General features: G+C 35.4%; 2 protein-coding genes across 3 annotated transcripts in view; one reads left to right on the top strand and one right to left on the bottom strand.

Annotated features, from left to right (window-relative positions):
• LOC141494273 (uncharacterized) overlaps window positions 1-2,505 on the bottom strand; it is a 132,870-nt gene extending 130,365 nt beyond the window's left edge. The window contains exon 1 of the mRNA XM_074195332.1: window positions 2,439-2,505. Coding sequence (XP_074051433.1) covers window positions 2,439-2,505 — 67 coding nt within the window. The remainder of the gene's footprint in view (window positions 1-2,438) is intronic.
• FAR2 (fatty acyl-CoA reductase 2) overlaps window positions 1-19,248 on the top strand; it is a 131,381-nt gene that overhangs the window by 66,434 nt on the left and 45,699 nt on the right. For both annotated transcript variants that reach the window (XM_074194800.1, XM_074194801.1), the window contains exon 2: window positions 13,974-14,206. In XM_074194800.1, the coding sequence (XP_074050901.1) occupies window positions 14,018-14,206 (189 nt within the window). In that variant the 5' untranslated portion in view covers window positions 13,974-14,017. The remainder of the gene's footprint in view (window positions 1-13,973; window positions 14,207-19,248) is intronic.

Raw genomic sequence — 19,248 nt, 5'->3', positions numbered from 1 at the left:
TACATTTCTCTTTTTCCTATTGACTCCATTTTTGCACCATGTTTTATCTTCAAATTCAGCTTTCTCTTGTGCTTCATCTATAAAATCTCCTTCTACCTGCTCTGTTAATTGAGAAGGTTCATATGAGTATTATCAGTGTCATTTTTCTATACAGGAATACATGCAGTTCATCATCATTAAGTCCCTCATATTTTCCCCTTCTCTTCCAATCTCTATGCTTCACCTGAGTCCTATATTTGAAGATCAAACCTTCTGTTCAGCTCTGACAATTCCAACAGGAACATTTGAAATTCCCCTGGTTCATTGAAAGTCCATCTCTTTACTGTGGAAGAGGACATTCAGTTTTTCTGGGTAGTTGATTCTCAGTTGCATTCTAAGCTCTTTTGCCTTCCAGTATATTATATTCCAAACCCTATGAGCTTTTAATGTAGTTGCTGCCAAGTCCTGTGAGATCCTGATTGCAGCTCCATGGTATTTGAATTGTGTCCTTCTGGCTGTTTGTAATATTTTCTCTTTGACTTGGGAGTACTGGAACTTAGCTATAATATTCCTGGGGGTTGGTTTTGGGGGATTTCTTTCTCGGGGGATCGGTGGATTCTCTCCATTTCTATTTTTCCCTCTGCTTCTAGGATATCAGGGCAATTTTCCTGTAGTAATTCTTTGAAAATGATGTCAAGGTTCTTTTCCTGATCGTGACTTTCAGGTATTCTAATAATTTTTAAATTATCTTTCCTAAATCTGTTTTCCATATTAGTTGTTTTTTCAATGAGATGTTTCACATTTTCTTCTAATTTTTCATTCTTTTGGTTTTGAAGTATTAAGTCCTCATTTCTCATAAATTCAGCAATCTCCCTGAGTTCGGTTCTTTGTCTGAAGGATTTGTTCGCCTCAGAGAGTTTTTTTTATCTCTTTTTCCATCTGGCCAATTCTGCTTTTTAAAGCATTCTTCTCCTCAATAACTTTTTGAACTGTTTTATGCATTTGACCTAAGCTGGTTTTTAGCATGCTATTTTCTTCAGCATTTTTTTGGATCTCCTTGACTAAGCTGCTGACTTCATTTTCATGTTTTTCCTGCATCTCTCTCATTTCTTTTCCCAGGTTTTCTTCTAACTCCCTCATTTGATTTTCAAAGTCTTTTTTGAGCTCTTTTATAACCTGAGCCCAATTTCTGTTTTTCTTGGAGTCTTTAGATGCAGGAGCTTGTGCTTCCTCATCTTCAAACTGAGTGTTTTGATCCTTCTTGGGCTCACAGGCAAAATATTTCTTAATGGTGTTCCTTTTTTTTTCTCTGCTTGCTCATTTTCCCAGCCTAAGCCTGTTTGGGGGGGGGGGTGCTTCCTGAGCTTTTGGGACACCCCTACATGGATCTCTATGTGTGAGGCTCTGTCCTCCCTCCTGGCCTTTGAATGAACATAAGTGCCCCCCTCTGCCACAGGGCTGAGGTGGGGGGGCCTTGCCATTCTAGGGGGGGGCCTAGACTGTGATCAGGATCTGAATGTGGTCAGAACCCCAGAGTCCTGTTGCAGGGGCAGAGGATAGAGCTCAGCAGTTCTCTCTCTCTTCACTCCCCTCCCTTGGTTCAATGGGCTCATGCCCTGGGGGCTCCTGCTTACCAGCTCCGCCTGCTTCTGTTTTCTGGATCTGGACTGCCCTGGCCATGATGCTTGCTGTGTGCCCTGAGGGCTGGGTTTCACGTGCTCTTTCTGGCAGAGGTCCCCCGATGTTCCCCCCAAGTTGTTCCCTCTGCTCCCCCGGGGTGTAGATCAGGAAACCCCCCCACTGCTGTGAGTCGTGGCTCCCAGCACCCTGGGGCTGCCTCTGGGAGGCTGAAGTTTTTTCTCTCTGGCAGGCCACCCCTCTGGCAGACCACCCCTCCAACCCCAGGAGCAGAGCCTTTCTGCTCTTTTCTAGGTTACCTTGAGTAGAACTGCCTCACTGTGTCTTTCTGTGGGTTCTGTCTCTTGAAAATTTAGAGTCCTTAGTTTATAAGTTTTATGAGAGAGCACCCAAGAGACTATCTCTCTTGGCCCCGCCCCCCCATTTTACTTTTTAAGCAACTGTTTTCTTCAGTGATTTTTTGTGCCTCTTCTACTTTTACAATAATTCTGTTTTTTAATTATTTTCTTCAATCTTTTTTGTGCCTCTTTGTTGTTAATTTATCTTTTCATAATTTTCTTGCATCATTCTCACTTCTTTTCCTAGTGTTTCCTCTACTACTACTATCTCTTTAACTCTTCCAGAAATTCTTATTAGGTGAAATTAGCATATTTCTTTGAGGTTTTGCATATAGCTGTTTTCAAAGTGTCTTCCTCTAAGTTTATGTTTTGATCTTCCTTGCCATTGAAGTAGCTTCTTATAATCAAATTCTTTTTCTTGCTTGTTCATTTTTCAATCTATTTCTTCACTTTAAATTTTATGTTAAGTTGGGCTCAGCTTACCTGGAAGTGGAGAAACATTGTGCCAAACTTGAGGCTGTTGTTGTTTTGCTGTATTCAGAGCTTCCATGGTGGTGTGATCTGAGGAGAGGTGTGTTCACTGTTCTTCTGATCTGTGATTTGTTCTTTACCTAGAAAGGGCCTCTGTTCCCTTGAAGCCACAAGTACTAAGTTTCCTCTTAGTCCTGGAACTATGATCAGGGAGCCCCTTAGACTTAGCAACTGTGATGCAGAGCTGCACATGGCAATAGGCTTGCCAGTCAGCACCAGTTGCACCCCGGTGCCAGCAGAGTCCACTGTAATCACTTTCTGACCAGTTGTCCAACCTCCTCACCATCTCTGGGCTGAGAGTTCACAAAGTTTCTGCTGCTGTGGTTATTGCAGCTGCCTCCCAAGAGCCACCACTGGTGATGTTGCTGCATGTACTACACTCCAGGCCAACACCCATCCCATTGTCAAAGACTTCTTCTGCTGATTTTTTAAACTGGAAAAATATCTCACTTTTGACCTATCTTTGGCTCCGCCACTTCAAAATGTGATTTGAAGAGTTATTTTAAAATGTTTGGAGGGGAATATTGGGATATTTCAACTTATACTCAAGTCGTCTTAACTCTTCCTCCTATGAATTTTTGACACTATTTATTTCTCATATTTTTGCACTTCATCACATATGGTTTTTTGACATCAGTCACTGGATTGTCTGTGCTCAAGATACCCTTACCTCCTATTACAAACAGACCAGACTGCTTCTACCTCCATCTCTGTCTTTTGAAATGCCTCATCTCTAATGAGACCTTAAGAACCATCTTCTCCATGAAACCTTCTCAGTTTCTTCTTCAAGCATATTTTCTCATGGTATAAGTCTCTTCTTCCTCAGATTTCCTGAAGCACTTTTTCTGCTTTTCCTTTGTCCCATTTTCAATCTATTTTGTCTATCATGCTTATTTTTATATTTGTCACTTGAATGTAGTAGGTATGTAAAAGTTTATCTTTTTTGACCACTGTATCAGAACAGCTTCTGAGACAAAGGACCTAAGTATACTTTGAGGGGCCTATCACTTTGGAGGCTTCAACCAACCTGGTATAGGCAGTGTCTAAGCCCCTAGTCCCAGTGATAATAACCAGATTCCTTTTTCCAAACATGCTTACAATATGAACAGTTAATAAAAACAGGACATGCCTTTGAACCCACAGATGGAAACTGGACTTCCCTACTTCATGAGAAATTTTCCTCCAGAGACCTTTATTTCTCTGACAAATATTGTAACCCCATTGCTGTCCATGGCTCTTCCATTTGCATTGTATTTCTTGCCTTCTATAGATTTATTTCACTCTCAGATCATAGGCAGTCCTCTAAACCTCTGCTTTGCAAAACTGATCTTTTTAGCTCTACAATCTAGCTCTTTTGAAACAGATAAGCAATCTTCTTCTTTTCCAAAGGCCCAAGTCATTTTCCTTGATTTTCCCTTGTTCTACAAACCAGATCTCAATCAGTGAGGTCAAAAAATGAAAGAAGGAGCCAGTTGCTCCTGAGGAAGTACTTACATTAAGGAAACAGATTTGTGATCCACTATATAGTTATCCCTTCTGTATCATGGGGGTTGGGAGCCTCTAGAAAATCCATGTGTTTTGGTCCTTGTACCAGAGAAGAAATCTGAATATTTTGTTTTTTTGTTTATGAAGTATTTATTGTACCTTATTGATATTATTTAATACTATTCATATATTTTATGCATTTCTGAATTTCTAAACTTTTTCTTTGCCATCTGCTGACCTTTTTGCATAATCTATGGCTTCCACAAACCTCCTCAAAAATTCCCATTTAATCTCTTAGGCCAAGCCTCAGTATATTAATATATCAATTTCTCAGGCCAAGCCTCAGTATATCAAAACAGTGATTCCAAAAAGACTTAATAATGAAAACACAACAGCTCTTACAGTGATAACCTTTATAATTGGATGAATTGCTCCCACAAAGAAAACTTTCCTGTGTGTTGCATTTCAATGCTGAACCATCATACAAAATAACTACATTCCTAAACCTAGCTTAGATTAGATGAAATCAGAAATTATATAATTGGTAGAGAAGGAAAGTCAGGGAACTTGAAGGCACTGAAAAAACTACATTTCATACAAACTCCAAAAATGCCATGTTGTAAACAAGTAGCAAAAATAATTGCAGCACTTCAAATAATTTTGATAAAGAGATTGACATATTTGAAATTTTCAAAAGGCCTTTTTGAATTGCATAATCCAATTAATAAATAATCCAATAATAAATTCAATTAATAAACCAGAAGAGTGATTCAGAAAAGATAGCATCTGCTATCATCACACATATCATCATCACAAATGAATGTAGTCTCCTGCAATAGTTGACAGAGTGTAAAAACATTTCATGACTTGCACATAATGGTATTCAGTTCACTGTTCCATGATAGATCAAATGATATGATGAAGTAATTTTTAAAGAAGTCAAAATGATCAGCAAACTTATAAAAAGATGCTCCAAATCATTAATAACTAGAGAAATACAAATTTAAACAGCTCTGAAGTACTGCCTTATAAGATTGGCAAAAGAAAAGAAAAATAATAATTATTAGAGGAACTGGGGGAAAAATAGACATACTTGCAGCCCTTTTTTTCAGTTGTAAAGAACTAGAAACTAAAAGAGTTGCTCATGTAATAGAAATGAGTAAATAAATTATAGTATATAAGTATTGTAGAATATTATTGAGACATGAAAAATAATGAAATTAATAATTTCAGAGAAACTTGGTAAATCTTTGTAAAGAAATAGAGAACCAAGAGAATTTTTTTTATCAACTATTAACAGCTACATTGCAAAATACATTATTTTAAAAGACTTTAGAACTCTGATTAATGTAATGATCAAGTATGGTTCCAAAAGAATGATCAAACATGCTACACACTACCAATAACAGAGGTGATGGATTCAAATTGCAGAATGAGACATGCATTTTCAGACATAACCAGTTTGGGAATATTTTTCTTGACTATAAATGCTTATTATAAGGACTTTGTTTCTTTTGACTTTTTATTTTTCCAAATAAAGGAATAGGTGGGTCAGCTAGGTGGATAGAGGACTGGCCCTGGAGTCAGGAGGACCTGAATTCAAATCCAGCCTCAGGGTCAGTTAGGTGGCATAGTGGATAGAGCACTAATCCTGAAGTCAGGAGGACCTGAGTTCAAACCTGACCTCAGACACTTAATAATTGCCTAGCTGTGTGACCTTGGGCAAGTCATTTAACCCCATTACCTTAAATAAATAAAAAAAATTATTAAAAAAAATCCAGCCTCAGATACTTAATAATTACCTAGCTGTGTGACTTTGGAAAAAAACATAAAACAACAACAACAAAAGACAAATAGAGGAATGTGAAGGAGCAAGATAATGGCTGAAAGTAGGTAGGTAGATAGATAGATAGATAGATATTCTAGTAAGAAAAAGATTTTTAAAAAGGGAAAAATGAAAAGTAAAGAAAGGGAGATTATTGGATCATTTTTTGTAATGCACACAAGAAAACAGAAGGTCAGAAAGAAATGCAGATAAGCGAGTCAGATTTGAAGTCTAAAGACTGGATTCATTATTTTTAAATTTTAAATTTTTTTTATTTATTTAAGGCAATAGGGTTAAGAGTGACTTGCCCAAGGTCACACAGCTAGGCAATTATTAAGTGTCTGAGGCTGAATTGAACTCAGGTCCTTCTGACTCCAGGGCCGGTGCTCTATCCACTGTGCCACCTCGGTGCCCCTAAATTCATTATTTTTAGAAATGCAAACTATGTAATTGAGATCTACAGCTTTACCTATTATCTTCTTTTTGTGTTCTACTCTATATATGGGAAGGACAATTTTATTTAGTGCAAAGTTCAGAATAAAAATAAATAAAATATTAAAATAATTTTTAAAATGAACTTTCTCATAGTTGAGTTCTTTTTAAGTATATGCATTACTAAGGTAGGGATAATAAGAAAAAAGGTCAGAGGTACATAGAAATATTCCTAAAGACATGAGAGAAATGGCCTCTGACATCTCTTTGGAAATATCCCTCTGCACCTCTTGATAAGAGAAATATATAGAAAGATGACATCAATAGCTAGCCAGTGTCCCCAGATGAAAACTTGACACTATATATTGTCTAATTAAAGGTAAAAAATATTTTTAGAAAAAGAAGACATGGAACAGGATCTAGAAAACAAAAGTAAATCAGGTGGCAGCTAGGTGGCTCAGTGAATAGAGCACTGGCCCTGGAGTCAGAAGTACCTGAGTTCAAATCCAGCCTCAGACACTAAATAATTACCTAGCTGTGTGACCTTGGCAAGTCATTCAACCGCACTGCCTTGCAAAAAAAAAAATCCTAAAAAAAAAGTAGATCAGAAATTCACGAAAACCAAACATTTAAGTACAATACAAGAAGTCAAAGTAGTGAGCAAAAAAAAAAAAAAAAAAAAAAACACTTCAACATTCAAAGACAATACCAAAGGACCTTGAAAAGCCAAAAAAAAAAAAATAGGAATGAAAACCCAGAAAGAAATTGTCTGATTATTTACATGGTTAAAAGAAATTAAAAAAAAATAAAAGCACTGGATAAGATCCATAATTATTGACTCTAACACGTCACAGTGAAACATGGACTACTAGAAAAATCTATTACCAATTTCCTTTCTAATGAAAACTTGATATTATTTCTCTTTTTTTTATTTTTCAAGTCTATTTCATTTTTTTTTATTTTTTTTTGCAAGGCAGTGGGGTTAAGGATATTATTTCTCTTAACTCAGATACCACATCTTTACTTCAAATATAGGTCAATTCCACCTTAATGTCTAATGTTTGAAGCATTCCCAATTCTACTGCTGAATCATTTACAATACTGTACAACACTTCATGACCCCATTTGAAATTTTCTTGGCAAAGATACTAGAGTGGTTTGCCATTTCCTTCTCCAGCTCATTTGAAAGATGAAGAAACTGAGGGAAACAGGGTTTAGTGATTGTCCCAGGGTCACACAGTTATTGTCTGAGGTCAATTGGAATTCACAAATATGAGTCTTCCTGAAACCAAACCTAGCACCCTATCTACTGCACTACCTAGCTGCTCAATCCTTTGGTACTCTAAAGTCACTATCTAGAAATCTAAGGTCATAGCCAAGTTACACATATTCTCTCTTCCAAAAGTATCCTGTGCTTGCCAAAATTTTTTTCATTAAATAATAGAGAAATAATTTTTAAAATATTCAGAGAAATTGAAACTTTGTTTATTTACAAGTCTCCTTAGAGTCATTGCAAAAATGAGGAAATTGCTTCAATAGTACAGACAATGGAGGGGGGGGGTAGAAATGAAGAAAGTACAGTGATCAGGAAGCAAATACCTCCATGGATCGTTTCCATTTTTCGGTGCCATAATTTGGAACCCTATGTTTATATTTTGCCAGCTGGAAATGCTAGAGTTTTGATTCAGAACTGAGGTGAGTTTGTAGAATCTATTGTATTGGAGACCAGTTGTGTTCTTTAAAACTGTGGAGAGTAAGGGTAGTTAATAATCATGTAAGGTGATTATGAAATTTAGAGGCTTGAAAATTATCAGCATTATTGGTGGTGTGAAGAGTTTTAGATTCACTTGAACTATAGAGCTGATCCAACTGTAGGCCAACATATTACCAAAGTCAACTTGGTTTGATATGGCAGCGAGATTTAAGAATTAGAAAATCCAGATTTGACTTTCAGTCTAGAGTCTGATGTAGAAAAATCTCTGACCTTCTGTTTGCTTGCCTCTGAGATGGGGGGTTGGGCTAGAATTATAGATTCTTGGACTGTCATATTAAGAGACAGCTCAAAGGCTATCTAATCTACCTTATATCTGAACAGAATGGCATTCTATTATAGAGCATTTGCTGAAAGACCACTAGAAATCCAGATCCCATTAGTCCATTACACTTTGGCACTGCTCTAATTGTTGAAAAGTTGTTTTTTTTTTGCATTGAGTCAAAATCTATTTTTTTGCATCTCTTATCTATTACTTCTAGTCCTCCCTTCTGGGTCCAAGCAGAAGAAGTCTAAAGCCTTGTCGAGACTTTTCTCTAAGTTATGTTTCCTGATTCTCTTTATTCAGTTCTTACAGTGTTATGACAGAAAACATTTCACCATGCTCTTTGCCCTACTATACAATGTGAAATACAATACATTTGAATATGTACACATATACATGTTTATATATACATTCATATATACACATATGTATTTATATACTTTTCCATATTAGTAGATAGAACTGTAAGCTGAGATAGAAGGCAAAAAACGTTATCTTTAAAAAAGAATTTCTATACATTGAAATGTCTTAAAGACATCAAGTAATATTCACCTGTGAAAGAGTGAGCTCCTTTAACTTATGGTGGGGGGTATGAAAGAGAAAAGCATTGGTTAATATAATAATTTCATTTTTCACAAGGATTAAAAAATTGTCTCTACCTGCATTAATTCACATCTCTTCCTTTTTTCCTTAACCTGTCAATTTCTTGCTCCAGATTAGCATGGGTCAATTCTCTTGAGAATAAAGGTTTTTATAAATGCTTGCTGTACCATGTCCTCTTAAGTCTCTGGGGGCGCAGCATCTTTCTTTAATCATTTTTTTTAGGTTTTTCCAAGGCAAATGGGGTTAAGTGGCTTGCCTAAGGCCACACAGCTAGGTAATTATTAAGTGTCTGAGACCGGATTTGAACCCAGGCACTCCTGACTCCAGGGCCAGTGCTTTACCCACTGCGCCACCTAGCTGCCCCTCTCTTTAATCATTTCTAAGGCAGCTGTATTTAGACTAATGATCTTAATCAATTATTGTATATTTTTAAAGGAATATATTCCTTTTGCTTGAAGCCAGAAGCTACTTTGCTGAAACAAGGGTTAGACTCTGATTATATTGACCAAACTCAGGAGTTAGAAAGACATCTTCAAATCCTCAGTTGTCTAACTTTCTATGGTGATTCCATTAACTTCTTTCACTGAGTTCAATCAATTTTTTTTTTTTTTTTACTTATTTAAGGCAATGGGGTTAAGTGACTTGTGAACTCAGGTCCTCCTGACTCCAGGACCACTGCTCTACCTTTACATCACCTACCTGCCCTGAAACCATTATTCATTTGTATCCAGGGCCACATAGAATTAACTGATCAATAGAGATTAAAAACTTCCATCCTGAATTCAAAATTAAATTGTTCCTTTTGTTTTCTGGATTAGTCAATCAATCAACACTGGAAAGACTAATAAAGACAAAAGACAATTCCTACTCCCAGGAAGCTCCTAGTTTAATGAGGGAGATAATATGCAAACAACTAGGTACAAATAAATTTTACATATATATATATATATATATATTATATATATATAGGATAAATTAGCATTAAGGGGGGAGGGGTTCAAAAAAGGTTTCTAGTAGAAAATAAGATTTTAAGTAAGACCTGAAAGAAAACAAAGAATCCAGGAAGCAGAAATGAGGAGGAAATTAGAGGAATGGGGAGAAAGACAGTGAAAAAGCTTGGAGTTGGAAAATGAGCTGTGCTGTTTGAAGAACAGCAGAAGCTATTGTCACTGGATTACAGATTATAGGATTGAAAAAAGGTGAGAGATGTTATAAAGAAATTTCAAAAACAAACATTAAATTTTATACTTGATCCCAGAAGTGATCTAGAATCACAAGCATTTATTAGAGAGTAAAAGGAACAGATCTAAACTTTAGGTAAATCATTTTGACAACTGAGTGGAGGATAGACTGGAATGCGGAGTCACTTGTATCTGGGAGACCAATCAGAAAACTATTGCAACAGTCCAGGCAGGAGGTAATGAAATATTGTATTGTAGTAGTGGTAAAGTTAGAGGAAAAACAGGGCATATATGAGAACAGTTACATAGTAAATTGATAGGACTTAACTACAGATTGAATGTGAGAGGTGAAATTGAGTGAGATATTAAGACATTGAAAAGCCTGAGTGACTCAGAAGATGATGATACACTTGATGGTAATCGAGAAGTTCAGAAGATTCGATTTTTGCTATGTTGTTTTTAAAATAAGTTTACAGAACATCCAGTTCAAGATGTCCAATAGTAGTTCAAAATGTGAGACTATGGCTTAATAAGTATATTTGAGAATCATCAGCCTAGAAATAATTGAATCTGTGGAAATCATTGAAATCACCAAGTGAAAAAGTATAGAAGGACATGAGGTTGGTAAATATTTATATTCTAAAGTTTCCAAGGTATTTTTAATAGAATAAGTTTGAGGTTTTTTAGAATATGTAATTAGACTTAAGAAAATATCACTTAGCATTCTACATTTACATCTTTAAAAATTATACAGGGAGGCTAGGTGGCGCAGTGAGGGGAGGCTAGGTGGCGCAGTGGATAAAGCACTGGCCCTGGAGTCAGGAATACCTGGTTTCAAATCTGACCTCAGACACTTAATAATTACCTAGCCTTGTGGACTTGGGCAAGCCACTTAACCCCATTTGTCTGGCAAAAACCTAAAAATAAAAAAAAAGAAAAAAGATATTGGGGGCGGCTAGGTGGCATAGTGAATAAAGCACCGGCCTTGGAGTCAGGAGTACCTGGGTTCAAATCCGGTCTCAGACACTTAATAATTACCTAGCTGTGTGGCCTTGGGCAAGCCACTTAACCCTGTTTGCCTTGCAAAAAAACTAAAAAAAAATTATAAAAATTTTAAACATTAATTGGCCCAAAAAGTCTAGAACTTTCTGAATAGAATGTGGTCTAGGATCAAATTTAGTCCTAGAGAAGCCTGACATCAAACAGAAGGATCAGACTCCCTTTCTTACACTCCTGGTTTGTTGTATTTCCACCCTGGTACCCCTAGAGAAACCTTAAAGTTTAGGTTTTAGGTCACTTTGAGGATCTCCCCAAAAGTGTGTGGTCAGTGATGGAAATCATGTACAAGAGGGATATTTATTTCCTAATAAAATAAAAAACAGAAGATCTAGATTTAGCTTGATGTTTAATGATGTTCTGTCATATGAGAATAGCTGCAGTTTGCTAGTGGGAAGGAAAATGGGGTTGCCTTCTATGCCTGCCCTCCAGGGATAGACATCAGTACCAGACAAAATCTGCAGGATGATTCACTTCTGTTAGAAATGAAATCCATAGCCTTCTTTTTTCCAAAGAGGGTCATCTGGTTCCTAATAACAAAACATCATGGAGTGACAGAAAAATCATTTATTTAACATTTCTTGAGAGCCCCGAATTGCAACAATATCCAATCTTATATATGATTTGGAATGACTTTTCTCTCCCTTCTGAGTCATGACAGGTTGGGGTATAATCTAATTGATATGCCTACCCCATATCACTCCTTAATATGTTCCCCCTCTGTCATACAGTTCATATTATGTTGATGAACCTCAATCTTCAAAAAGGATATATAAGTTGCTTGAAGTTAATTAAGTGTGCAAACTTGTGAAATGTCAGAGACCCTAGTTGACCCAGACCAGTTTGAAATGACTTCGACCTAATCTCAGCACAAGCTCTTCAGGTAGGAGAACTCTTCCAGTTTGGTGCTTGGTCAAGCTCAATTTTTTTATCTTTCCCTTTGTCATACTTACATATTCCTGCACATAGGCTTGTGTCTTATAGCCCAGAGATCCCTACCTTTGTAATGTATTGTTCTGAAAGATACCTGTGAAATCCTAATAACCTCCTCTCACATCTTGTAGAAAACAAATACTCAGTGATTTCTTACAACTAGCCTTTTAAAGATCCACTGTGAGCAATTTTACCTTTCAGTGGTAATAAGGGGATTGTTTCTCCTTAAGCAATATTTAATAGGTTCCATTTTAGAGGTGAGGAAACTGAAACTGACTTTAACTTAATATTAAGTGATTTGTCCAGTGTCTCATAACTAGTGTCTGAGGTAGAATTTGAACTCAGGTCTTCCCTAACTCTAAGTCGAGTACACTAGCCATTATGATCCCTAAATGCCATTTGTTTTCTTTTTAAAGCAGAAGTATGCTCTCCCTTGTATTTGTTTTGTTTTGTGGGGTAAAGTATTACCCCAGCAGGGCTTTATCCTAATAGAAAACTGAAAGTGTGAAGTTTAGATCTTTTTAATGGATTTTTTTCTATATTTCCCATTGAAAATCTTTTCTTAAGGGGTGGCTAGGTGGCGCAGTGGATAAAACACCAGCCCTGGAGTAAGGAGTACCTGGGTTCAAATCCGGCCTCAGACACTTAATAATTCCCTAGCTGTGTGGCCTTGAGCAAGCCACTTAACCCCATTTGCCTTCCAAAAAAACCTACAAAAAAAAAAAAGAACAAAAAAGAAAGTCTTTTCTTAAAAGTCCTTGCTGTCTCCTTCAATGGAAGCATTTGATTTCTTTCATTACAATTTTCTTGAAGCACGTTCTTTGGTTTACTTATTTTGTAAATGCTTTATCCTCCCCGGCAATCCAACTAAGTTATAAACTCCTAAAAAGTAGGGCCTATATAATTTTTCATCTTACTATCCTATCTTTTCTACATAGTTGGCACCCTACCAAACAACTGTGAATTTCTTTAATTGTATCTATAAAATGAAGGAATTAAACTACAGTATCTTTGAGTCTTTTTAATTTTTTATTAAATATTTAATTTGTTTTCCAATTATATATAATAGTAGTTTCTATTATTTTCATTTCTATTTTTCTATTATTTCTATCATTTTTGTAAGGTTTTGAATTTTACAATTTTCCCCCACCCCCTCTATAGAAGGCAATCTGATAATCTTTACATTGTTTCCAAACTATGAGTTGATCAAAATTGAATGTGTTGAGAGAAAAAAAAAACATACCATTGAGGAAGAAATTATGTAGTATATAAGGCATCTTTTTTTTAAAAAAAATTGAAGATAATAATCTCTGGTCTTTGTTTAAACTCTACAATTCTTTCTCTGGATTCAGATGGTATTCTCCATTGCAGATACCCTAAAATTGTCCCTGATTATTGCACTGATGGAATGAGCAAGTCCATTAAAGTTGATCATCACCCCCCATGTTGCTGTTAAGGTGTAAAATGTTCTTTTGATTCTGCTCATCTGAGTCCCTTTTAATGTGATAATTCCATGATCCTATGATTATTACTCAATATAATATTAAAGCATTGTTATCCAATAGAGTAGGAAAGGGGAGAAAGAATGTTAGATTAAGTTTGGTTATAATCTATAGAAAAATTTTATATCATAAATTTTAAAATAAAATGAAGAAATTAAGTAAATGATGTCTTGGCCCTTATGTCATCTCTGATCTGTTCCTTTATTATACTAGGATATATTTATCCTTTATTATACTAAGATATATTTATCATATTAGGCTAAAAACCTGAATATCACATAAAATCCTCAGAAATGGCATCTGCTTTTGAAAGCTTGTGGTAGCCAAAGAAACATTTCTTGAATTTTTCTACTATACCAGAAACTTTTTCAGAAATCCCATATTCTGGAAATTTCCAGAGTGTCATCTTTGGACCTTTTTTTTTGTACTTTCAGATACCTCAGTCAGGAAGCCAGTAAGAAGAAAGTGAGAAATCATCATGTCTGAAATTGCAGCTTTCTATGGTGGCAAATCAATACTCATCACTGGAGCCACAGGCTTCATGGGTAAAGTGCTAGTGGAAAAACTATTCCGTACCAGCCCAGACTTGAAAGTCATTTATATCCTTGTGAGGCCCAAATCTGGACAATCTTTACAGCAGAGAGTTTACCAAATGATCAACTGTAAGGTAGGTTCCTAAATTATTTGGATCATTTCACCTCTCTGAACTCAGTTTTCCCAAATATAAACCATTTCCAATTCTAAAATTCCTTATTCTAAGTGTGTCTAGCTATGTTGCCATCTCATATCCTTGAATTGAAATAGAAATCAGTAATTTTGAGTGAAACTGATGGGGAGGACAAAAACAGCAGCTTAGCAATTCAGATTGAAGAAATCTATGTGACTAGATGAAAAACTAAAAGAAAAGTAAGCAGTTGAAAGATGTCATTTATGCTATAGAAATTGCCTATGGAAATCATCTTATACATTTCACAGATAATTATTGTTAATCCTAAATTCATATAAATTATACTAAAGCATCCCCACACAAGTTTCAAGAACTTTCTTAGTTTGAGAATTCATTTATTCTTGACTTCTTGATATTCAATTCTATAAGCATTTATTAAGCAGATACTTTAGGCAAAAGGCACTGTACCAGGTAGCAGTACATGAATCTCAGACTTAAGAAGGAAATAAAATGCATACAAATAAAAAGATATAATGTATAAACAAAGTCACAAGGAGAAGAGTTGAATTGTGGAATGGAATTTATCACTGAGTGTACTCATATTAACTTTTCTAACAAAGTAAGTTCCTAGAAAATTGGATTATACAATTTATAAAGGAAAACTTGATATTTATTATTATAGAAAAGTGTTTCTACAGCATCATCCACTTAACCTGGGAGTCCCTGTAGTTCAAAAAGAGAGAAGTAAGACACTTGGAAACTATAATGCCCAGAATATCATTGTGACAGCCTGAAGGTACATAGAAGAAAGGAAATTTGAAATCTGAGATCTGTATGCAAGCATACAGAATTGGCTGTCTTCCTTTTTTCTTCCATTGTCCTTAACATTCAAGCTTCCCCTGTTTGCCATGTGGATGATTGCATATTGATCTAAAGTTGCTGTGAGAGCTTAATAGATGCTAGGTTCTTCTTATAAATTATCCCATGAATGAGAAGAAATGGGATGGGTATTGCAAATTGCCATCTAGTGATCACCCATCCTTTGTTACATAATTATGTAGTGGCATTCCTGTCACTGTCAAGGTCAAGAAAATCAGCACACAAAGTGAGTTTGAATTGTAATCATGACTGAAGTGCCCCAAGGATTATATGTAAGATAAAAAAATGTCATATTATCTTGTAAGTATTTCTGAGATGAAAGCATTAAAAATTTGGATGAAAAGGGGGAAAAAATTACCAAATCTGCATTACCATGCAGAGAGGAAGCCTGACATAAAGACAAATTGTTTGACTTAACTTAAAAAAATGCTATCATACTTTCTTTGGACTTTAGGGGATGAGATTATATCTGGAAGAGAAAGACACAAAAGTAGTAGGGGTGGAATATGTCATATTGTCATGGAATATGTCATATGTCACTAAAGAATGGTAATAATTAGAACATCTGTAATTAAAAATTCATATGCCTATTTTCCCACCTATAAACAACATCCAGACATGTTTCAAATGCATAGTCAATAAAGATATTAACAGGCAGTCTTTCACAGTAAATATTCTGTAGTAGACTATATCTTTGCAATCATGAAGTTTACTGAAAGATGTAGACAATATAATTTTACTGTATTTATTGTTTTTTTCTTATTAAAAATTTTTGATCTGATCAAAACTCTTTAAAATATCTAATAAATAATTTCTGTGACTCTGTGATCATAAGTGTGAAGTGAGGTATAAAGTAGAAAATTGTGTGACTGACAAAACTTTTTACTGTTATTGTAGAGGAGATACAGCACAGAATTCAATTCAAAGGACTATTTGAATGGTGAATTGAGATCATCCACCAGTTGCTTCTGTATATGGATGGCTTGTGTTGCTTGCATCAAGCTTTGGAACAGTGAAAGCCTACTGAATATGATTCATAATGATTCAAAAGAATTTGGACTGAGAATTCACAAAGGGAAGATTGAGTATATAAAAAATGTTTACTACCCACCTATAAATATTGTTCATGTGAGCAGATTTTTAATTAGGTACCAGTAAGGTACATAGCAGTAAAGAATCACAAGTAAGGCAGTTTGTTACTCAAAGACATGCCAGCATGTGGCTCTCCAGTATTTTAATCCCACAAGAAAGCCCAGAGGCTCCCGCGTTCAGTGGAATGCCCAGTCTAGCCTGAATTCTGAGTCACTGTCTTGATATCTGATTGCTGTTGCTGGGCAGATTTATAGTACTAAGGGGGAAGAGGGACCTTAGGGACAATCAATCAGCAAATTTCTGTACTACAACTCCTCCCTAGACATTTTGATGAGGAAAGGGTTTTTTAAAATATTTTATTTATTTATTTTTCCAACTACATGCAGAGATAGATTTCAACATTAATTTTTTTTGCAGTTTTGAGCTTCACATTTTTCTCCTCTGCCTTCCCACCCCCTCTCCCTGACAGAAGCAATCTAATATAGTTTATCCATATACCACTATGTGTAAAAGAAGAATCAAATCAAAATGCGAAAAAAGATTGTAGAGAAAAAAAAGAATTGTACATAAAACAACTTTTAAAAATTGAAGATAGTAAGCTTTGGTCTGCATTTAAACACTATAGTACCTTCTTTGGATATGGTTGGTATTTTCCATCACAAGTCTTTTAGAATTGTTTTTGATTACTGCTGAAAACAACAAGTCCATAATAGTTGATCATCACCTAATGTTGTTCTTAGTTGTACAATGTTCTTCTGGTTCTACCCACTTCACACAGCATCATTTCATACAAGTCATTCCAGGTTATTCTGAAGTCTTGTCCACATGATTTTTTATAGAATAGGGCTCCATCACATTCATATACCACAATTTGTTCAGCTATTCCCCAATTGATAGGCATCCCTTCAATTTCTAATTCTTTGCCTTTACAAAAAGACTTGCTATAAATATTTTTGTTCATATGGGGTTTTTTTTGCCTTTTTTATGATGTCTGTGGGATTCTATAGGAAACTAGAGGGCAAAATAGTTATTGAAAGAATACACCAATCCTGAAAAACATACCAAAAGGTACCAAAAGGATGCCAAAATGAAAATGCCAAGGAATATTGTGGCCAAATTCCTTAACTATCAGATAAAAGAGAAAATCCTATGAGGAGCCAGAAAGAAACAATTTAAATACCAAGGATCCACAGTAAAGATTACACAGGATCTAGATGCATCAACATTAAGGGTTAGGGTTAGGGTTACGATATTCCAAAGAACAAGGGAGCTTAGAATGCAGTAAGAATTCACTATCCTGCAAAACTGAGCCTTCTCTTCCAGCAGAAAAGATGGACATTTAACAAAATAGGAGACTTCCAGCTTTTCCTGACAAAAAATCTCAGCCAAATAGCAAATTTGGACTTCAAACAGGAGACTCCAGAGACACATGAAAAGATTAAAAAAGGAAAAGAAAAAAATTGCTATCCAGTAAGATGAAACTGGCTACATCCCTGCCTAGGAGAAAGATTCTCAGAACTGTTGAGAATTGTAACTCTATTAGAGAGAATATACTTAGCCAGAAGTAATGGATGGACACTCATGACTTGTCTGTGATTCAGATAGAATGATTTAAAAACAATATCTCCTTACAAAGGGGGGCAGTAAAGAGACAGGAGGATGGAAGAGATTGAATGGGGTAAATTACATTACATGAAGAGATACAAAGGACCTATTGCAATAGAGGGGAAAAAGGGAGGAAGTGAGAACCACCTGAATCTTATTCTCATTAAATTTGGCTCAACAAAGGATTAATATACACACATTCAGTTAAGGTATGAAACTTACCTTACATTTCAAATAATAAAAGGGGAAAAGTGGAGGGGGGGGAGGAAAAGAGGAACTAACAGAAGAAAGGAAAGGAAGAAGGGGCAAAGGGAAAAGGGAAAGATAGGGGAGGGGTGGATATAAGGGGGCAAACACACTGAAGAAGGGATATTCAGAAGTAAAATACTGGGGAGTATGGATAAAGTAAAAAAAGGGAAAAATACAAATAGAGGGAAGATAGTATGGTGGACAATAAAGAGTTAGTAATCATAACTTTGAATGTGAATGAGATAAACTCTCCCATAAAATGTAAGTGAATAGCAGAGTGGATTAAAAACCAGAATCCTACAATATGCTTCTTATGAGAAACTCATTTGAAGCATATATATATATATATATATATATATATATATATATATATATATATATGGAGAGAGAGAGAGAGAGAGAGAGAGAGAGAGAGAGAGAGAGAGAGTAAAGGTAAAAGGCAGCTGCAAATATAGATGTCATTAAAGAGACAAGGAAGGAAACTATATCCTTCTAAAAGGTACCATAGACAATGAATAAATTCCAATACTAAATATATATACACCAAGTTGTATAGCACCCAAATTCTTAGAGGAGAAGCTGAATGAGTTACAGGAAGACATAAACAGCAAAACTCGACTGGTGGGAGATTTCAACCTCCCTCTCTCAGATTTGGATAAATCTAACCATAAAACAAACGAGAAGGAAGTTAAAGAGGTAAATAGAATGTTAGAAAATCTAGACATGATAGACCTTTGGAGAAAATTGAATGGAGATAGAAAGGGATATACTTTTTTTTTCTGCAGTACATGGCATTTACATAAAAACTGACTACATACTAGGGCATAAAAACCTTATGCTAAAATGCATAAAGGCAGAAAGAGTGAATACCTTTCTCAGATCATAATACAAAAAAAAAAATCACGTGCAATAATGGGCCCTGGAGAGACAGACCTAAAACTAATTGGAAACTAAATAACCTCATTTTAAAGAATGAGTGGAACAAACAACAAATTAAAGATAGAATTCATGATTTCATCTTGGATAATGAGACAACATACTAAAACTTATGGGATACGGGCAAGGCAGTTATTAGGGGATATAGTATATCTTTAACTGCTTACATGAATAAAATAGAGAAAGAGGAAATTGATGAACTAAGCATGCAATTTAAAAAATTAGAGAAAGAACAAATTAAAAACCTCCAATTAAATACCAAATTAGAAATTCTAAAAATT

Source organism: Macrotis lagotis, chromosome 7 (assembly GCF_037893015.1).
Source record: "Macrotis lagotis isolate mMagLag1 chromosome 7, bilby.v1.9.chrom.fasta, whole genome shotgun sequence".
Classification (NCBI taxonomy): domain Eukaryota; kingdom Metazoa; phylum Chordata; class Mammalia; order Peramelemorphia; family Peramelidae; genus Macrotis; species Macrotis lagotis.
Note: the sequence above shows the minus strand (reverse complement) of the source record. Positions and strands in the feature narration are given on the sequence as shown.